General features: G+C 36.3%; 1 protein-coding gene across 4 annotated transcripts in view; it reads right to left on the bottom strand.

Annotated features, from left to right (window-relative positions):
* LOC106087029 (uncharacterized) overlaps positions 1-22351 on the bottom strand; it is a 435541-nt gene that overhangs the window by 389678 nt on the left and 23512 nt on the right. For all 4 annotated transcript variants that reach the window (XM_059368281.1, XM_059368282.1, XM_059368283.1 and 1 more), the window contains exon 2: positions 12446-13169. In XM_059368281.1, the coding sequence (XP_059224264.1) occupies positions 12446-12529 (84 nt within the window). In that variant the 5' untranslated portion in view covers positions 12530-13169. The remainder of the gene's footprint in view (positions 1-12445; positions 13170-22351) is intronic.

Consider the following 22351-nt stretch of genomic DNA (forward strand, 5'->3'; position numbering starts at 1 on the left):
AAACTTCCAATTCAGTTTCCTGGCCAAGATCACACCTAAGTATTTGACCTTGTCAGATATCGAAATCGTCTTATTGAGGAAACGTGGTGCGTTAAATTGGCCCACCTTCATCTTTCTCGTGAACAGGCATATTTCAGTTTTCTCTGGGTTAACATTGAGACCTCTGGGTCTAGCCCAGTCATATGCCATATGCAAGACCCTTCTGGCCCTTCTGCATAGTTCGTTTGGATCCTTACCCCTTAGAAGTACTATAACATTGTCTGCGTAGCAGACGTGTTCAAAACCCTCCACAGTCAGCATCCGCAAGCCGTCATTTATGGTGGTCACCCATAGGAGTGGCGATTCAGCAAATTAAGTCAAAATTATTTTTTCATATGTTTTGCCAAATTTTTTTCTTTATTTTTTTTATTCTTTAAAAAATACCATTTTTGTGAATTATTTGAAAAAATCTCATACTTGCAAAATCTTTTAACTGTGGCCTTTTGATCAACCTTTTATTTTGTATTAAGTCGCCTGTACAGCAAAAATAATTTCTCTGTCCATATGGGCGTATGAGTTATCTGATGTTTTTTATCAATACTTATACGCCCTATAGGCCTATGACCTTAACTGTGTTACATGCTCGTATTAAGCCTAACCACATAGCAAAAAAGACATACATACATCATAAGCTCAATGAAATGTTTGGAGGCTTTCAACTTTGGTCTCCATAATCTCTTAGGTTATGAATAACAATTGCAAATTTCTAATGCCATATTTTTTTTAATAGCTCTTCACAATCACTGCCATTCAATTGACATTGACAAAGCATGAAAGAGAACTCTTAACTATTAAATAATGTCTTCTTTTTATGAGGCACATCAATTGGAAATAATACCCCTGGCTCTAAGCCGACCACACCATCAAAAGTCTCAAACAGACAAAAGTCAAAGAAAATTGAAATTTTGTTCATTCGAACACACAAGACAAACTCTGACATAGCTGTCATTATTTTCAGCCAAATGTAGCCACTCGAGGTTCAAGATAAACATAACCAAAAAAAACCCCCCACACACACATACAAATACACACAAAACAAAATTCTCAGAAAGCATAGTAACGGTCAGCATGGCCATAAATTAAGGGAAGAGGTGAATGGGAAATGAATTCAAAAGTTAAAATTCACTATGACAGTTATGTCCCATCCACCACCAGCAGCACAAGAAGCAGCTGGAAAAAGCCTAACAAAAAAGCAACACCCAGACCAAAAATGAAACAAAACAAAAAAATTCGGCCTAAGGGCATCATAAATAGAATTGTGACACATAACCTTCATGTCACTCTGAAAATTCACATAAACTATGGCGAACAAGAGGAGAGCATGGAGAAAAAGAGGAAAAATAGGCATCGACAAACAAAACCAAAGCAAACCCCTCAACAAAGAAAAGTAACCAAATAGCAACAACAATGGAAATTGCCAACAAGAAATGGACATAAACATGAAAAGGAGACAGATTTCACAGTGCAAAACTATGGGGGCTGTGAAATGATAAAGGACACTTGATTCACTCAAACAACTAATGGAAGGATGACAATAACCCACGACTATGATTGTGACGATGATGTTGATGTTGATATTGATGGCGATGACGATGACGAAGAATATGTTCTAATGTCTATACTCAGCCAACACCAGCAGCCACACAATGCATGACATTCGCATATCCTGCCAACATTGATAGGACCTTACAAATGGAAAACGAATCGATTTGTACAAACTAAAGCAACATAACAAAAAAAACTCACACACAACAACAACAACAACAAAAATTACCCAACATTCCTTATACGCCAGTATTTCTAGATTTTACACAGTTTGAAAATGAAATGAATTTTCAATTATACCACACACACACACACACACGCATCTAGCCTTTGCTCTCCCTCATCGCCCCCCTACTCAGTTAAGTGCTGAGAACACATGGCATTACACTAAACCGCATCACATACAACAAACAAAAGAGCATTTCAAAAATAGTGAAAATGACAGTTTTGCTGAATGAGAGCAGAGTCCATCCACCAAGTAATGGACATTTTGACTGTGATGGCGTGGCCGATTGTCCATGCTGTACGCTGTTGTGTATAAGGCTGCTCAATGTTATGTACGAGCTGCTGCTGCTGCTGCTGATAACGATAATGAATTTGATATGTGGTCTTTTAGCAGGATACATTGACAGTTCATATCTTCTTGAAAGATGATGCGGGTAGATTGAAAAGACCACAGAGAAAGAGACATTGAGAGTGAGAGTGAGAGATGTGGAGTATTGTGGTTACTGTCACTTAGGAAATGGGACACTAACAAAGCATAGGAAATTATTTTTTTAGTAAAATGAAAGGCAAACAAACTCAAAGGTATTTCAATAAAAAAAGTTTATCATAAAATATTGAATGAAAACTAGTAAAAGCGTGTCAAGTTCAGCCGGGCCGTATCTTGGGAATAAACCACAATGGATTCTGCTAAAATATGGAAGCTATATCCAGTTATAGACCGAATTGGACAGTACTTGGCGCAATTGCTGAGAGTCATAACAGAACATTATATGCAAAATTTTAGCCAAATCGGACAAAAATTGCGGCTCGTAAGGGGTCAAAAGTCAAATCGGGAGATAGGTTTATATGGGAGCTATATCAGGTTCTTGACCGATTTGGACCGTACTTGGCACAGTTGTTGGGAGTCATAACATAACACCATGTACAAAATTTCAGCCAAATCGGACAGAAATAGCGGCTTGTAAGGGCCCAAGAAGTCAAATTACCAATGGCCACCCTGTTTCCTCGGCGAGCGGTCCTTTGGACCGGAACGAACTTGCTCGCCTACAATAGCAACAACAACCCTGTTTGTTTGTTCCGTATAGACTTAAAAACGGCTGAACCGATTACCTTGGAATTTGGTTAATCTTGAAGAAAACATAGGCTATATAATTTTTTGATATCGGAAGGGGGGCGGACGCTCCCCCTTATCCCAAAAGTACTACCCAAAAATAAAAGTGCAGCGATCGGGGCAATATGGGACTCCAATGAAAGGTGTTCGGGAGCAGAATACAAATTTGATATCAAAATGTGGGTCCAAGAACCTGGGTGGGCGCCCCAACCCCAAAACACCCTAAAAAAGGGTATATTGGGCGACCATGAAAATATGGGACTCAAATGAAAGGTACTCGGGCGTAGATTACGAATGTAGTCAGGAAGAAGGGATAGGCCCCATAATTTGTTGATACCGGAAGGAGGCGAACCTTCCCCGTTACCCCACAAACACCACCCAAAATCGAAAGTTGACCGGTAAAAACAATATGGACATCAAATGAAAGGTATTGAGGAGTAGTATACGAATAGAGTATTAAAAACCAATGTGGTGGACTGCTATGGAGAAAAAGTGCAAAATAGGGGCCATACAACAGGTTCAGAGAACATGTTGTTAAGCCATAGGCGGGCACTGTAGACTATTGTAGATATCCGACCCATTAAAATACAGAATAAGCGTGAGGCATCCAATGCGAGTATGAGACTTAAGGCAATGGGAGAATGGATTGAGGATGGGAGCAGCTCATACCATCGTAGGATAATCGAGGCGATGATAAGAAACCCGGATGAATTAGAAGACGTTTCCGATCGGGTACCTCAGATGATCCGATCGGGTACCTCTTGAATTGACAGAACTCTGGTGTTGCCATCTGGGAGATCATGCTATACAGAAAGAATGGGACTGGGGGGTCTACGTTGAGAACCCAGGGACTGAGATTTATTTTAGGTGGGGGTATACTAATCTAGTCATTCCGTTTGTAACACCTCGAAATACCTCGTCTAAGACCCCATAAAGCCGATCTAGCCATGTCCCTCCGTCTGTCGAAATCACGATAGAGGTCGAACGCGCAGAGCTAGCCACTTGAAATTTTGTACCGATACTTAATATCGATGTAGGTCGTTATGGATTGCAAAAGGGTCATATCGGTTCAGATTTAGATATAGCTCCAATATACACCGATCTCCCGATTTGACCTATTGAGACCCTGGAAGCCGCAATTCCAGTCCGATTTGGCTGAAATTTTGCATGTAGTGTTCCATTATAACTTTCAACAACTGTGTCAACTACGGTTCAAATCGGTCCATAACCTGATATAGCTCCCATATAAACCGATCGCCCGATTTGACTTTTTGAGCCCCTGGAAGCCATAATTTTTGTTCGATTTGGCTGAAATTTTGAATGTAGTGTTCTGTCATGACTTCCAACAATTGTGTCAAGTACGATCCAAATCGGTCTATAACCTGATATAGCTCCCATATAAACCCATCTCCTGATTTGACTTCCTGAGCCCCTGGAAGCCGCAATTTTTGTCCAATTTGGCTGAAATTTTGTACATGGTGTTCTGTTATGACTTTCAACAATTGTGTTAAGTACGATCTAAATCGGTCTATAACCTGATATAGCTCCCATATAAACCCATCTCCTGAATTGACTTCCTGAGCCCCTGGAAACCACAATTTTTGTCCAATTTGGCCGAAATTTTGCATGTAGTGTTCTGTTATGACTTCCAACAACTGTGCCAAGTTCGGTCCAAATCGGTCTATAACCCGATATAGCTCCCATATAAACCGATCTCCCGATTTGACTTCTTGACCCCCTGGAAGCCTTAATTTTCATCCGATTTGGCTGAAATTTTGTACATGGTGTTCTGTTATGACTCCCAACAATTATGCCAAGTATGGCTCAAATCGGTCAAGAACATGATATAGCTCCCATATAAACCCATCTCCTGATTTGACTTCCTGAGCCCCTGGAAACCACAATTTTTGTCCAATTTGGCCGAAATTTTGCATGTAGTGTTCCGTTATGACTTACAACAACTGTGCCAAGTATGGTCCAACTCGGCCAAGAACCTGATATAGCTTCCATATAAACCGATCTTACGATTTGACTTCTTGAGCCATTACAGGTCGCAATTTTTGTTCGATTTAGCTGAAATTTTGCATGTGATGTTCCGCTATGACTTTCAACAACGGACCCAATTTCGGTCCAAATCGGTCTATATCCGGATATACCTTCCATATATAACGATCTCCCGATTTGACTTCTTGAGCACCTGTTCTGTTTCTACTTCCAACAACTGTGCCAAGTACGGTCCAAATCAGTCTATAACCTGATATAGCTTCCAAGTAAATCGGTCTCTCGATCATCCTTGGTCGGTTCCTATGTATAATAAAATTATGCCCTACATAAATTTTAAGCAGAATCCATGGTGGTGGATTCCCAAGATTCGACCGGCCGAATTTAGCACCCTTTTACTTGTTACCTATCATACGAAGAATTTTTTTAGTTTTTCTATAATTTAGATAAATTTAAGTTTTCATTGTAAATTTCTTCTTGCCAAATATATTTCTATAGACTAATATTGTAGGCAAATATATGTCTTTAATAAACTCATTTTCGTTTTCATTTCCTTCTCTTAACAGACTTCCTGCTTAAATTGTCACCCACCTACTCTTCAATAACATTCGACCCCTAAGAATTCATAACAAAATTCATTAACGTTCATCAAATAACAGCTGTCCATTTACTTTGATCATAAGTCAGCCAATGTTAAAAAACTACAACGGCAACAATAAATTCACTCTCCCACACTACTCTCACTGTAGCTGTAGCTGTCTTTAAGTGTGTGTGTGTGTGTGTGTGACGCAAAAAGAGAAACAACAAATTCTATTGAGTTATACTTGTGGATGATTTTTGTGAGGACCTTTGGAAAGCATAACATTTTGGGAGGTATGGTGAGACTGACTAGAATGAATGGTGTATACCATCAGTTTTTTTTTTCTTTTTTCACTTATAAAGTGCCAATGGAAATTGTTTTGGTCCTCTTTTGTTATCGTGTATATACAACAATAAAAGCAACAACTATCACAAAGATGAGTAGTAGCAGAGAAGTAAAGTGAAAAATTGTCTTTTATTGTTTGTAAGGCCACTTTGAAGCCATACGGCCTCTCACCAATTCTCCACAGACAATAACACACAGAGTATAAGATAAACGCTGCATTTACCTAAGGGGACAGAGAGCAAGAAGTCTAAACCAAAAGAAAAAATAAAACTACCAATAGGTGGGTGTTGGTGTGTGTGTGTGTGTGTGTGTGTGTGCTTCTTGTGTGCCTTTTCTAGCTAAACATGCTCGCATTTTTCCCACCTTTATTGTCTGAATGACAGGCCAGTTTGGTTTCATCTTTAATTGTGAGTGAAAGCAAAAGAGCCGGAATGTTGTTTTTTTTTCTAGGCCATCTTCGTTTTATGTGGTGTCTGTGTGTTGTGCACTTTTAAGCACACTGTCATTGGGAAGAAATGTCTTCAATTTTCCATGGCTTTTTCTTTTTTTTTGTAGTAAGCGAATGAAATGAGAATGAGAATGTTGTGCAAAGTATTGTTGTTGTGACTTTATGTGTTGGCTATAGTGTTTACCGTTACATACTTGTTGTTGCAGTTGCTGAGGCTAGCGCTGATGCTGATCTGGATGCCTTTGCCTCAATGAGCTTTTAGTGTGGAAGTATTTCTAAAGCCATACATTTTTACTTTGCAACTCCTTATTCATATGGAAGTGTATGTGTGTGTGTCTGTGTTTGGTGACTTTGCCTTGTTCATGAAGTCTGTTCGACAGTTAATATTCCCCGTCATACCCCATACTTATGCTCGTTCATTCATTTTACCATTGAGTAAACGTCATGTTCCAGCCTCTTCCTCTCTACCCTCTTTCTCTCTCTCTCTCTCCCTCCCTCTCTCGTTGGTTTTTGTTTCGTAGTTATTTTTTTCCAACGGAAACGGAAATATTGTCTCACTTTGACACTTTCTTTCCTTAATGTATGTTCTTGCAAAACTAAATTGAAAATTATTTCAAGAAGAATGTTGCTCGAAGTTAATTTTAACAACCGTTGATTATGACAGCAAAAATGTTTGAAAACAGGTTGGGGAAAACATTTTTTCATATTCCCCGCCATCATCAAGCAAGAGGAACATTCTTTTGTGCAATAAAAACGAATGAAATGCAGACATGAAAGTATCGCTTAAGAAAAAAAAAATGACAAAACTTCAATTGAAAATTTCTGTAGAACATTTTTGGAGCCAAATTTTCCACAGAAAATTTTGGAGACAAATTATTCTGAAAGATATTTTGGAGACTTATTTTTCTATAGAAAATTTTTTTAAACAAACTTTTATACCCACCACCATAGGGGGTATACTAATCATTCATTCATTCCTTCAGTCATTCCGTTTGTAACAACTCGAAATATTAGTTTAAGACCCCGTAAAGTATATATTTTGTTGACCGTCTCGACGTTCTGAATCAATCTACAGAAAAGTTTTTGGAGACAAATTTTTTTGTAGAAAAATTTGGAGACAATTTTTTCAAAAAAAAAATTTTGGATGCAAATTTTTCTAGAAAATTTTTGGTACAAAATACAAATTTTTCTAAAGAAAATTTTTGGAGACAAATTTTTTCTAACGAAAATTTTTGGAGACAAAATTTTCTAACGAAAATTTTTGGAGACAAATTTTTGGAGACAAATTTTTCTATAGAAAACTTTTGGAGGCAAATTTTTTTGTATACAAGTATTTCTATGGAAAATGTTTGGAGACAAATTTTTCTATAAAAAAATTTTTGGAGATAAATTTTTCTATAGAAGATTTTTGGAGACAAATTTTTCTATAGAAAATTTTTGTGGACAAATATTTCTTTAGAAAATTTTTGAAAAAAATTTTACTATAAAATATTTTTGGAGACAAATTTTTCTACAGAAAATTTTGGGAGACAAAATTTTCCATGACAAATTGTTTAAAAACAAATTTTTCTCTAGAAAATTTTTGGAGACAAAATTTTCTAGAGAAAAATTTTGAAGGCAAATTTTTCTATAGACAATTTTTGGAGACAAATTTTTCTATAGAAAATTTTTGGAGACAAATTTTTCTATAGAAAATTTTTGCGAACAAATATTTCTTCAGAAAATTTTTGAAAAAAATTTACTATAAAATATTTTTGGAGACAAATTTTTCTACAGAAAATTTTGGGAGACAAAATTTTCCATGACAAATTTTTAAAAAAAAATTTTTCTATAGAAAATTTTTGGAGTCAAATTTTTCTAGAGAAAATTTTTGAGACAAATTTTTCTAGAGAAAATATTTGGAGACAAATTTTTCTATACAAAATTTTTGGAGACAAATTTTTCTATAGAAAACTTTTTGAGACAAATGTTTCTATAGAAATATTTTGGAAACAAATTTTTCTATAGAAAATTTTTGGAGACAAATTTTTCTATAGGAAATTTTTCTATAGACCACTTGAAAAAATTTTCTATATTTTTCTATTTTGAAAACAATATTTTCTATAAGAAATTTTTGGAAATTTCATTTGAAGATAAATTTTACTATAGAAATTTTTTTTAGATAAATTTTGCTATAGTAAATTTTTGGAGACAAATTTTTCTAAAGAACATTTTTGAAGACAAATTTTTCTTTAGAAAATTTTTGCAGATAAAATTTTGGGAAAAAAAATTTTCTATACAATATTTTTGGAGACAAATTTTTCTATACAAAAATTTTGAGACAAATTTTTTCTATAAAAAATTTTTGAGACAAATTTTTCTAGAGAAAAATTTTGGAGACAAATGTTACTATACAAAAAAATTTTTGGAGACAAATATTTCTGAAGAAAATTTTTGGAGAAAATTTTTTCTAAAGAAAATTTTTGGACACAAATTTTTCTATGGAACATTTTTGGAGACAAATTCTTCTACAGGAAATTTTAGAGAAAGAATTTTCTATAAAGAATTTTCGGAGACAATTTTTTCTATAAAAGATTTTTGGAGACAAATTTTTCTATAGAAAATTTTTGTAGACAAATATTTCTTAAGAAAGTTTTTGAAAAAAAAAATTTGCTATAAAAAGTTTTTGGAGACTAATTTTTCTAAAGAAAATGTTTGGAGACAATTTTTCTATGGTAGATTTTTTAAGACAAATTTTTCTTTAACAAACTTTACTACTGAACAATTTTTTAAGAAGATTTCTAAAGACAAATTCTTTCAAAGAAATTTTGTCTCACTGATTTTCTTAAAAGAAAAATGGCCAAGAACAACCACTTTAACACAAATTCAATGGAATGGTGTTTTGGGTTAAGCTCCAGGTTGGGCGCCAGTTGTGGCAATCTGGGTGAGTTCCTATTATCTCCCCTACCTTTTTCTGTTAAGACACAACCCGAATTCTGGGTATTGAATATTCTATCACAAAAAGTATTTTAAATTTTTTTTTGGCTGTTAGGGCGAATATCATTAAATTTCACAATTTTTGTTTGTTTCTCTTTCGAGACGAGATCAATGATCGGAGATTGCAAATGGAAAGGAAAGCCAGAGATAGCAACACACACTAACCACAATGGGAAACGTTTCGTCTTTGTTTAGAAGCCTTTTCAACCATATTAGGTGTGATGGCTTCATTGGGCTCAAGTTGGGCGCCACTTGTCGCGGGATGTACCATAAATCCTTTTTATCAGCCATTATAAAACCTAAGGTCTAAACTAAGATCTTAACTTTTCCAGCCTTTCATGCTAAGGAAACAACCAAGGTCCATACGTATTATCTATCACCATTTTTTACAAGCGCCTAACGTCGGGCGCCAACTATTTGTTATAAATGTTTATTTTGCTTTTAAATAACACCATTAAAGCATAAATTTTCCTTTTAACCTTTCCATGCTTTCCTGTTTATATTAATTTGCAATTTCAACCAACTCTTGTTCTGAAAATTCCCTCCTTTTATAGATAATCAAGTAGTTCCCACACCTTCCATAAAAATTACCAACAATTTTATAGACTTTTTATCCAATACCTTAGACAAGAAAATTACCATAATGCTTACTTGTTTCACATTTCTACATCTCTCGCTTCTTTTTAAACTAATTAACATTTTGAGCTATTTCCATATAAAAAATTTAATCATGTTTCCTTTTTTTTCTCCCGTGCACATTTCCCCCCCATACTTCCGTATCAAATTTCCATTTGGAGTTTTCAATTGCGCAAAAAAAAAGCAAAAACAAACAACCAACCACCTTTGAGAAAAAAAAAAATCGCACAAATGAACTTTACGAACGCATAATAAAAATCTCCGTTTCTCATTAAAGTCACGATATCGTCTCAAATGTATGACTTCCTTTATGGCACATCCGTACTCCTGTGGCACACACACACACAATCTGTGTGTATGTAGACTAAACACTGTTGCATCATGGCAGTTTATATGGCAGTGCGTGCGTGGGTACTTTGGCATGATGCTTTAAGTAACGAGCGCGTTTTACCAACTCCCGTAATGCCATGCAACTGTTTGCCATTATTAGCTGCAAATGAGCGAGAATAGCAATCCAAGAAGCTTCTTCCATGCTCATTGCTGACATTAAGGGGCGAGATGGACCACCAGTTGATTTAGCAGTTGGAAGTTGGCATTATTGTACATGTTCACTTTCAGCGGTTATGATTAATTGCGAATTGACTCCAAGGGTATAAATATTTCACAACCAAGGATTACCATAATAAACAGTAACAACACCACCATCATGGACTATATATCGCTACTCCATTAGCTCTTTAACGTTATAATTTGCGTCAGATTAAGGATAATGTTGACTAATTTGTAGCCAAGAATATTTTTAGATAAAAATGCTTGGCATGATATAGAGTTGCTTACATAGGAGTGTATGAAAAAAGGGGGATTAAAGCTTCAATAAAGCAGCCGAAAGCCAAACTGTCATGGAGACATGACAACATAAACGCTTAAAAGATCAATTGTAATACGAAAAATTTTTTGTGAAAAAAATTTAAATTTTCTATTAAAATTTCTTGTAAAACAATTTCAAAAAAAAAATTATAAAAATTTTCTAAACAAGTTTGTACAAAAAAATATTACTCATAAATTTTCCAAAAAAAAATTTCATAAAAACGTTTATGAAATTTTTCTTAAAATTTTTATAAAATTTTTCATAATAAAATTTTGTGAAATTTTTCATAAAAAATTTTTATGAAATTTTTCATAAAAAATTTTTTTGATATTTTTCACAAAAAATTTTTCTGAAATTTTTCATAAAAAATTTCTATGAAATTTTTCATTAAAAATTTTTATGAAATCTTTCATAAAAAATTTTTATGAAATTTTCCATAAAAACGTTTATGAAATTTTTCTTAAAATTTTTATAAAATTTTTCATAATAAAATTTTATGAAATTTTTCATAAAAAATTTTTATGAAATTTTTCATAAAAAATTTTATGAAATTTTTCATAAAATATTTTATGAAATTTTTCATAAAATATTGTTTGATATTTTTCACAAAAAATTTTTCTGAAATTTTTCATAAAAAATTTCTATGAAATTTTTCATTAAAAATTTTTATGAAATTTTTCATAAAAAATTTTATGAACTTTTTCATAAAAAATTTTTATGAAATTTTTCATAAAAAATTTTTATTTGTCTGGACAAATTTTCTATAAAACATTTGTCTGGACAAATTTCCTATAAAAAATTTGTCTGGACAATTTTTTTATAAAAAATTTGTCTGGACAATTTTTTTATAAAAAATTTGTCTGGGCAAATTTTCTATAAAAAATTTGTCTGGACAAATTTTCTATAAAAAATTTGTCTGGACAAATTTTCTATAAAAAATTTGTCTGGACAAATTTTCTATAAAAAATTTGTCTGGACAAATTTTCTATAAAAAATTTGTCTGGACAAATTTTCTATAAAAAATTTGTCTGGACAAATTTTCTATAAAAGATTTGTTTGGACAAATTTTCTATAAAAAATTTGTCTGGACAAATTTTCTATAAAAAATGTGTCTGGACAAATTTTCTATAAAAAATGTGTCTGGACAAATTTTCTATAAAAAATTTGTCTGGACAAATTTTCTATAAAAAATGTGTCTGGACAAATTTTCTATAAAAAATTTGTCTGGACAAATTTTCTATAAAAAATTTGTCTGGACAAATTTTCTATAAAAAATTTGTCTGGACAAATTTTCTATAAAAAATTTGTCTGGACAAATTTTCTATAAAAAATTTGCCTGGACAAATTTTCTATAAAAAATTTGTCTGGACAAATTTTCTATAAAATATTATTTTCTATAAAAAATTTGTTTGGACAAATTTTCTATAAAAAATTTGTTTGGACAAATTTTCTATAAAAAATTAGTCTGGACAAATTTTCTATAAAAAATTTGTCTGGACAAATTTTCTATAAAAAATTTGTCTGGACAAATTTTCTATAACAAATTTGTTTTTTTTTTAATTTTTTTGTATATCTTTTAAAAGTTTTGTCTGTGTTTAAATTTTTACTCAATTTTTTCGCCTTGTTTTTCTCTCTTATTTTCTATGCTTCACTCCTTCTAGGTTCACTTACCTTGCCTGATGATGATATCGTTGACGCCGATGGTGTTCCCGAGGATTGTGCACTCAAAGTAGCACGACTGGTATTCGATTGCATTGCAGCAGCCGCCCAAAGCCAAAGCGAAAAATAAGACGCCCTTTGAAAGTAAGCAAGAAAACAAACTTTGAGGGGAAACTTCTAATGGCACAACAAAGAATTCTGCGAAAAGTTTTCCAATAGTAGAAAAGTTGATGTTTGGGATGAATTACAAAGAGCATACACTATGCCACGAAGAACTAGGACAACAACAACGACGACGACGACAACGACAACGACGCACACACACGTTGCGGGCACGTTGCCCGCATTCAAACTCACGAAAGCCCACGCACGCACGCATGCAGACCCAAAACGGTAGTCTGCGGGGCAAAAATCACAACGGCGTAAACGAAAATCCCAGTTATGCGATTGTTGTAGAGGAAGGACTAGAGGCGGGGCAACCAATAGTTTGTTAATACCAATTTCCGAATCAGCGATACATTTTGTTATTTGGATTTTTTCCACATTTGACCTTTGCCAAAGGTTTTATGGTGCTCCTGGCTTGCTATAATCAAAGGTGATAATGTTATTGAATTTTTATTAAATTTTTTCCTTTTTCGTTGCCAGCTCTGTTCAAACTCAGTAGCGTTTGTTTTCGGCCAACAAAATGCTTTTCATAAATATATCACACCATGTATTGGAAACCGTGAAAAAATATCTGAAAATTTGAGAAAAAAAAGAAAAACTTTTGTTATTCCAGCTGCTTTCATTTTTGCGGAGAGAAAGAGAGGGGGAAATGGATATTCATTATGGTTCAGCTTTTCAAAACATTTGCAATAATGGCAAGGGATTTTTGAAACTTTTGTGTATTGATGTATGGGGGGAAATTTAAATAAAAATCCCCGCAAAAAAAATGGAAGTAGCCCAGGCACACATTTGTATATACCCACACACACACACACACACTCTCTAGCACACCATAAATGTTTTGTAAGTTTGTAGGTGTCTTTGTGTTTATTTTCACATGTCCCACCAACTTATGTACAATATTTAAACTCAATCCCCACATTCTCTTGCTTATGCATGTTGTGTTGGCCTGTGTGTGTATGTTTGGTGGCTATGGAATTTTTTTGCTCCACATCTACCGAGCATTAGATTTTAAAAACTCTCGTTGCTGCTGCTGCTGTTGTTGTTTTGTTGCACGTTCAGCAAATAACTGTTTGCATTTGTGTTAAACAATGATACACGTTTTATAAACTGGCGCTCGCCTTGTTTACTCTTTGATAAAAAGCATGAGTGCATATCGATTTTTTTTTCAAAAAAAAATGGAAAAATGGTTTTAAAAAGAATGGTTGGTTAAAATATGGTGAGAGGGCTTTGAACAATTTAAAAGGGGATTTAAAATTTTGAGAAAATAATAAAAAATATTTTGAAAATATAAAATAAATATCTCAGTTTCTATATGTAAATAATAACAAAATCCAAAAAAAATGGCAAACATTTTTAATAAAAAACCAGTAAGGAAGGACAAAAGTCGGGCGGTGCCTATTGTTTAATAAGATTGGTCGATAAATGAGTGAAAATCGGGCTATATATATATATGAGAGCTATATATAAATCTGAACCGATTTCTATGAAATTCACCAATAATGTCGAGACTCATAAGAAAATCGTTTCTGCCAAATTTCGAGAGAATCGGTTAACAAATGAGCACTTCATTGCAATATTTTTCAAAATCGGACGAACATATATATGGGAGCTATATCCAAATCTGAACCGATTTCAAGCAAACTTCTCAGATAATGTAGTAGTCGTCGAGGAAGGCGTAGTAAGAAATTTTGGCAAGATTGGTCAATGAATGCGCTTGCAATGGGGCTAGGAATGAAAATCGGGCGATATATATATGAGAGCTATATCTAAATCTGAACCGATTTCTATGAAATTCACGAGTAATGTCGAGAGTCATAAGAAAATCCTTCCTGCCAAATTTCGAGAGAATCGGTTAACAAATGACCATTTTATTGCATTATTTCGGCAAATCGGACGAACATATATATATGGGAGCTATATCCAAATCTGAACAGATTTCAAGCAAACTTCTCAGATAATGTAGTAGTCGTCGAGGAAGGCGTAGTAAAAAATTTTGGCAAGATTGGTCAATAAATGGGCTTGCAATGGCTCTAGGAGTGAAAATCGGGCTATATATATATATGAGAGCTATATCTAAATCTGAACCGATTTCTATGAAATTCACCAGTATTGTCGAGAGTCATAAGAAAATCGTTCCTGCCAAATTTCGAGAGAATCGGATACCAAATGACCTTTTTATTGCATTATTTCTGCAAATCGGACGAACATATATATATCTAAATCTGAACCGATTTCTATGAAATTCACGAGTATTGTCGAGAGTCATAAGAAAATCGTTCCTACCAAATTTCGAGAGAATCGGTTAACAAATGAGCACTTTATTGCAACATTTCTCAAAATCGGACGAATATATATATGAGAGCTATATCTAAATCTGAACCGATTTCTATAAAATTCACCTATAACAACGAGAATCATAAGAAAATCCTTCCTGCCAAATTTCGAGAGAATGGGTCAACAAGTGACCATTTTATTGCATTATTTCGGCAAATCGGACGAACATATACATGGGAGCTATATCCAAATCTGAACCGATTTCAAGCACACTTCTCAGATATTGTGGTAGTCGTCGAGGAAGGTGTTGTACAAAATTTTGCCAAGATTGGCCAACAAATGCGCTTGCAATGGCTCTAGGAGTGAAAATCGGGCTATATATATATATGAGAGCTATATCTAAATCTGAACCGATTTCTATGAAATTCGCCAGTATTATCGAGAATCATAAGAAAATCGTTCCTGCCAAATTTCGAGCGAATCGGATAACAAATGACCTTTTTAATGCATTATTATTGCAAATCGGACGAGCATATATATGGGAGCTATATCCAAATCTGAACCGATTTTTTTCAAATTTCATTAGCCTTTGTCTCTAGGCCGAAAAACTTGCCTGTACCAAATTTGAAGACGATCGGATGAAAATTGCGACTTCTAAGTTGTAGACAGACAGAAAGGCAGATATACAGACGGACGGACAGACAGACGGACATAGCTAAATCGAATCAGAAAGTGATTCTGAGTCGATCGGTACACCTATCAATGGGTCTATCTCTCTTCCTTTTTGGGTGTTACAAACAAATGCACTAAGTTATGATACCCTGTACCACAGTAGTGGTGTAGAGTATAACAATGACAACTAATCTTCTTAAATATAACAACAAAAAGCTTGCTAAGTTCGGCCGGGCCGAATCTTGGGAACCCACCACCATGGTTTCCGCAAAAATATGGGAGCTATATGTGGTTATTGACCGATTTGGGCCATACTTGACACAGTTGTTGAAAGTCATAATTAAACACTTCATGCCAAATTTCAACCAATTTCAGAATTGCGCCCTCTAGTGGCTCAAGAAGTCAAGATTCAAGATCGGTTTATATGGCAGCTATATCAGTTTTTAGACCGATTAAGACCATATTTAACACAGTTGTTGAGAGTCATAACACGTGATGCTAAATATCAGCCAAATCGGATGAGAATTGCGCCCTCTAGAGGTTCAAGAAGTCAAGATTCAAGATCGGTTTATATGGCAGCTGTATCAGGTTATAGATCGAGTCGAACCATAGTTGGCAAAGTTATGCAAAATTTCAGCCAAATCGTAGTATGCTGAGGTTCCAATCATTTGGCGGGCGTTCTTCTAGACAGTTTGCGCAGATAAGCTGATGCATACGCCTTATCAGAGTGTCGCCTCCGGTCTTAAATAGTTCAGCGGGTAACCCATCGGCTCCTGCTGCCTTGTTGTTCCGTAGTCAGGTTACTGCTACATGGACCACATTTCGACTAGGAGGTAAACTTTCTATACCATCATCAGGGATTGGTTCTGCGGTATCCTCTTCGCCGCCAACATAGGACACCAGCACTTGGGTAAAATGTTCTTTCCATATCCTCAGCAGGTTATCTGTGTCAGTTACCAGATTTCCTTCTTTGTCTCTGCAGGAGGATGAGCCTGCACCAAAGCCATCGTTTTGATTTTTATTCTTTGGTAGAATTTCCGGACTTCATTCTGACTCCTGTACATCCCAATTCGCTCACACTCATGTCTTTCCATTTCCTTTTTATACCCTCCTCCATAAGATGGGGGGTATACTAATTTCGTCATTCTGATTGTAACTACTCGAAATATTCGTCTGAGACCCCATAAAGTATATATATTCTTGATCGTCGTGAAATTTTATGTCGATCTAGCCATGTCCGTCCATCCGTCTGTCTGTCAAAAGCACGATAACTTCCGAAGAAGTAAAGCTAGCCGCTTGAAATTTTGCACAAATACTTCTTATTAGTGTAGGTCGGTTGGTATTGTAAATGGGCCATATCGGTCCATGTTTTGATATAGCTGCCATATAACCGATCTTGGGTCTTGACTTATTGAGCCTCTAGAGTGCGCAATTCTTATCCGATTGGAATGAAATTTTGCACGACGTGTTTTGCTATGACATCCAACAACTGTGCCAAGTATGGTTCAAATCCGTCCATAACCTGATATAGCTGCCATATAAACCGATCTTGGGTCTTGACTTCTTGAGCCTCTAGAGTGCGCAATTCTTATCCGATTGGAATGAAATTTTGCACGACGTGTTTTGTTACGATATCCAATAACTGTGCCAAGTATGGTTCAAATCGGTCCATAACCTTATATAGCTGTCATATAAACCGATCTTGGGTTTTGACTTCTTGAGCCGCTAGAGGGCGCAATTCTTATCCAATTTGAATGAATTTTGGCACGTGGTATTTTGTTATGATATCCACCAACTGTGCCAAATATGGTTCAAATCGGTTCATAACCTGATTTAGCTGCCATATAAACCGATCTGGGATTTTGACTTCTTGAACCTCTAGAGGTCGCAATTATCATCCGATTTGCCTGAAATTTTGTACGACGGATCCTCTCATGATCATCAACATACGTGTTTAATATGGTCTGAATCGGTTTATAGCCCGATACTGCTCCCATATAAATCGATCTCTCTATTTTACTTCTTGAGCCCCCAAAGGGCGCAATTCTGATTCGAATTGGCTGACATTTTACACAGGTCTCCAACATATAATTTAATTGTGGTCCAAATCGGACCATATCTTGATATCGCTCTAATAGCAGAGCAAATCTTTTCTTAAATCTTTTTATTGCCTAAAAAGAGACGCCGGGAAAAGAACTCGACAAATGCGATCCATGGTGGAGGGTATATAAGATTCGGCCCGGCCGAACTTAGCACGCTTTTACTTGTTCTTTCTGCGAAATAGACGTTTCTCCTCTCTCCTTTTCTCCCGATACCTCTCCCTCATCTGGCGCATGGCTACTGTTTGCAGGGTTGCTCTCTTACTCTTGGCTAGTATAATGGGTCTCCTTGGGGTAGGCTTCCGGTACCCAAGTGTTTGGTTATGATTGGCTGACAGCCATGTGGCTTTGTGAATATTTTTATGTTGAAATTTGGTGCTACCAACTACCATGTTTTTGCCACGGCGAAATCTATCAGCCTCAACCCATTACTGGACGTTATCTCGTGGAGGCTAAACTTTCCGACTGTTGGACCAAAAATGTTTTCCTTCCCTATCTTCGTATTAAAACCTCCCAGAACGATTTTAATATCATGGGCGGGGCAGCGGTCATATTCTCTCTCCTTAGGCGCTCATAGAAAATATCCTTGGCCTTTTGAATTTTTTTGCAATTTTCGTTAGATTTGGTTTAAGTTTTGTATGGGTTGCCCAAAAAGTAATTGCGGATTTTTTAAAAGAAAGTAAATGCATTTTTAATACAACTTAGAATGAATTTTAATCAAATATACTTTTTTCACTTTTTTTCTAAAGCAAGCTAAAGGTAACAGCTGATAACTGACAGAAGAAAGAATGCAATTACAGAGCCACAAGCCGTTGAAAAAATTTGTCAACGCCGACTATATGAAAAATCCGCAATTACTTTTTGGGCAACCCAATAAATATCTTTTGCGTTTTGAATTTTTTTGCAATTTTCGTTGGATTTGGTTGAAGTTTTGTACATGGTGCTCTGTTATGACTTCCAACAATTGTGCCAAGTATGTTTTAAATCGGTCAAGAACCTGATATAGCTCCCATATAAACTTCCGATTTGACTTCTTGAGCAGAATACATGATGGTGGGTTCGCAAGATTCGGCCCGGCCAAACTTAGCACGCTTTTACTTATTTTGCCTACCTTCTTCCCAGGGAAACTATACACCCGCTGATACATATTGGGTTGCCCAAAAAGTAATTGCGGATTTTTCATATAGTCGGCGTTGACAAATTTTTTCACAGCTTGTGACTCTGTAATTGCATTCTTTCTTCTGTCAGTTATCAGCTGCTACTTTTAGCTTGCTTTAGAAAAAAAGTATATTTCATTAAAGTTCATTCTAAGTTTTATTAAAAATGCATTTACTTTCTTTTAAAAAATCCGCAATTACTTTTTGGGCAACCCAATATTTCCTATTTTTACCTCCCTAATTTCCCAAAAAAAAAAGATGAAATTTTGTCTCATAGTGCTATCTTCGAGAACTTAAGCTCTCAATGGGCCCCACATTTTATTACCACTCACTTTCCGAAATATATGCTGTTCGCACCATCTCCAGTTATGTTACTACTTAGCCCTGATCTATAAAACAAAAGCTATTATGATGATGATGAGTTGTTCCACACCATAACTACAAATTACCAACACACGAAAATGTACTCTGTCTCAAATGTGGTCATGGAAATAAACCATAGAATTATTTTTCGTGCACATTACGGCTATTGCATCACATGCTAAATGATGCTACCGTTCTACTCTTACTCCTCAATACTGCTGCAGGCCATGTAAAATGGAAACAAAACAAAAAACCCAGCCTAAGAAATGTCTAAGCAAAGTGAAAGTTTTTCGCTTGGAAACATTTTATGAGCATTTTTATGACTTTTTCGATTATTTCATTTTGTTTGTATATATTTTTCTTTATGGAAGGTCTTAAAAAATTATATTCTATAAAAATATTTACATATGCAGAAGCCTTTTAAGAAATAAACAAAGGTATAAATAGTTAAAATTAAAAAAAAAAAATTTAAATAAATCTTAACCCACCCTAGACTAGTTTTCTATACAAACCAATCTCATTCTTATTTTTAAAAAATTAAAAAAATTTTTTTTTTCTTAGTTTATCTCCCTTTGACACTTAGTCCATTTTACCTCTCACCGACAGCTGGACTTTATGGCAAATATTTTACTATATTTCACACATTTGTGCATTTATGTGTGTGTGTGTGAGTGTGTGCGTGTTTCTGTGAATGTCTCTAAACGTGACCATGTGAGGATAATGTATGTATTTCTGCATAATTTGTGTGTGTTTGCAACGATGATGAATGGTCTTTTCTCTTTTTTTTTTTTGTTCTTTGTCAGTTGTTATGGCCATGAGGCTGTTCACAAGCAAAGCGAGCAGCAAAGCACACAAAAATGCCGACTAGGTCCAGAATATTGAGAAATAAAATGAAAATATAAAGAAATTTATTGGCCTCTTTTTGTAATAAACAACAAAAAAATAACACACACACACACACCAACCTATACATATGCACTTACAAGCAGCAAGGACAAACACATAAACACTCATTACATATGTGGGAACAAAAGCACGTATGGCTCCAAAGGTTAGGCCACAAATATATATTCTCTATTTCAGCCTCAAAGACACGCACCCACTCAAACACACACACACACACGCACACACATTCTCACTAATAATGGACAAGCCTAAGATTCATTTGTAATATTGTATGCCAACAGTTACCCCAAGAAATAGAAAGTCCTTGTCTTGTTACATGTGAGCCAGCCACAAAACTTCCTCATCACCGGCAAAACAACAAGGAAACGGAAATAGTAGCAGCAAAGAAGACCTGTCTTAAGAACTAACGGCATGCACACACACACACACACACACACTTTCATCGAACTCATTGACAGCAGACTCACAACAACGATGCTTGGCATAATGCCTGTTAAAGTTTCTAGAAGAAATGGCCAAACACCATTTCCTAAGGAAAAAATGGAGATACATTTTTTTTCACATCATGGGATAGAGGAACACAAGCATGTCCTTAGGTTAGGTTAGGTTTCCATTTCCTAGGAAAAAATGGAAATACATTTTTTTCATATCATGAGGTAAAGAAACACAAGCATATCCTCAGGTTGGGTTAGGTTAGGTTGAATGGGATGCCCAGCAAAGTTGGGTTCACTCGGAAGCCAGTTTGACCCATTGTGGTACCCTAGCGGGAGAAAGGGAAGAGAAAGAAGATGTGGAACCTCTGACTAGAGGTTACACACAAATAAAAAGAAGACAAAAGGAGTGCAGTACCCAAGCGGGGGGTGAAGAAACGCTCGTCCCCATGCAAGCACGGATCTACCTACGCCGTAGCTTGTGGCACCCCCCCGTCGGAACCATCCAAAAATTGAAAATTTTGTCCATGAACATTCCACTAAGGAACAGGGGCAATTTTCTCACATATCAATGAGTGCAGTCCGATTCAAGTTTTAAGCTCAATGATAAGGGACATCCTTTTTATAGCCGAGTCCGAACGGCGTGCCGCAGTGCGACACCTCTTTGGAGAGAAGTTTTACATGGCTTTGCAACTCACAAATGTTGCCAGCATTAGGAGGGGAAAACCAGCGATGAACATTTTTTTTCTGATGGTCTCGCCAGGATTCGAACCCAGGCGTTTAATGTCAAAGGTGGACATGCTAAGCTCTGCGCTAGTCGGAACCATCCAGTTCCCTCAACAAACCTCAGGAGACATACCAGAGGTGCGTACGCAAGTTCAGCCAGATCACAGAAGAAACGGCCTACGTCTCTGCAGATCCGGACAGGCACACAGCAAGTGCTCAATAGTCTCCTTCTCATCCTCATCGAGGCATTGCCTATAGAAGTCAGTGTGCGTTATCCCCATGCGACCTATGGCACAGTGTCCGGTTATGACCCCTGTCAAGTTCAGCCAGATCACAGAAGAAACGCTCCCCAGAAAGGAGAGCCTACGTTTCTGCAGACCCGGACAGGAACACAGCAAGTGCTCAATAGTCTCCTTTTCATCCTCATCAAGGCATTGCCTATAGAAGTCAGTGTGCGGTATCCCCATGCGGCTTATGGTACAGCATCCGGTTATGACCCCTGTCAAGTTACTAATCGACCTCTTATCGAACGCCAGCAACTCCCTCGTCCTCCTGTGGTCGAAGACTGACCAACCATCCAACGAGTCCCGCCTCGCCACCGACGTCGCCCTGGCCATCCCCTCTACGGTGTTCAGTAGCTCGACAAATGGCACATAGGCAAGACCGATGACTGGTCCGCCTGGCGCTGACGAGCCTCTCCTGGCGCACACGTCCGCACTCAAAGAGTTCCACCTCGCCACCGACGCCGCCCTGGCCATCCTCTCTACTGTATTCAGTAGCTCGACAAATGGCACATAGGCAAGACAGATGGCTGGTCCGCCCGGCGCAGACGAGCCTTTCCTGGCGCACTCATCCGCCCTCTCGTTCCCTGGAGGGTGAGGTTCATCACATCGTGGGCCCGGAGCTTATCCAAGGATTCCAAGCAATGCGCCACGCATTTCGACATAACCATCCTCGATCCTAAGGCCTTCAGTACCGCCATACTGTCCACATAAATTTCTGAGTTTCGAGGGCGGTAAGCAGAATTACCAGAATTACCCCTCATGCCCAGAAACCCATGTCAGCTTGACATTGTGGGCCCGGAGCCTATCCAAGGATTCCAAGCAATCCGCCACGCATCTC

This window comes from Stomoxys calcitrans, chromosome 4 (genome assembly GCF_963082655.1).
Source record: "Stomoxys calcitrans chromosome 4, idStoCalc2.1, whole genome shotgun sequence".
NCBI lineage: Eukaryota > Metazoa > Arthropoda > Insecta > Diptera > Muscidae > Stomoxys > Stomoxys calcitrans.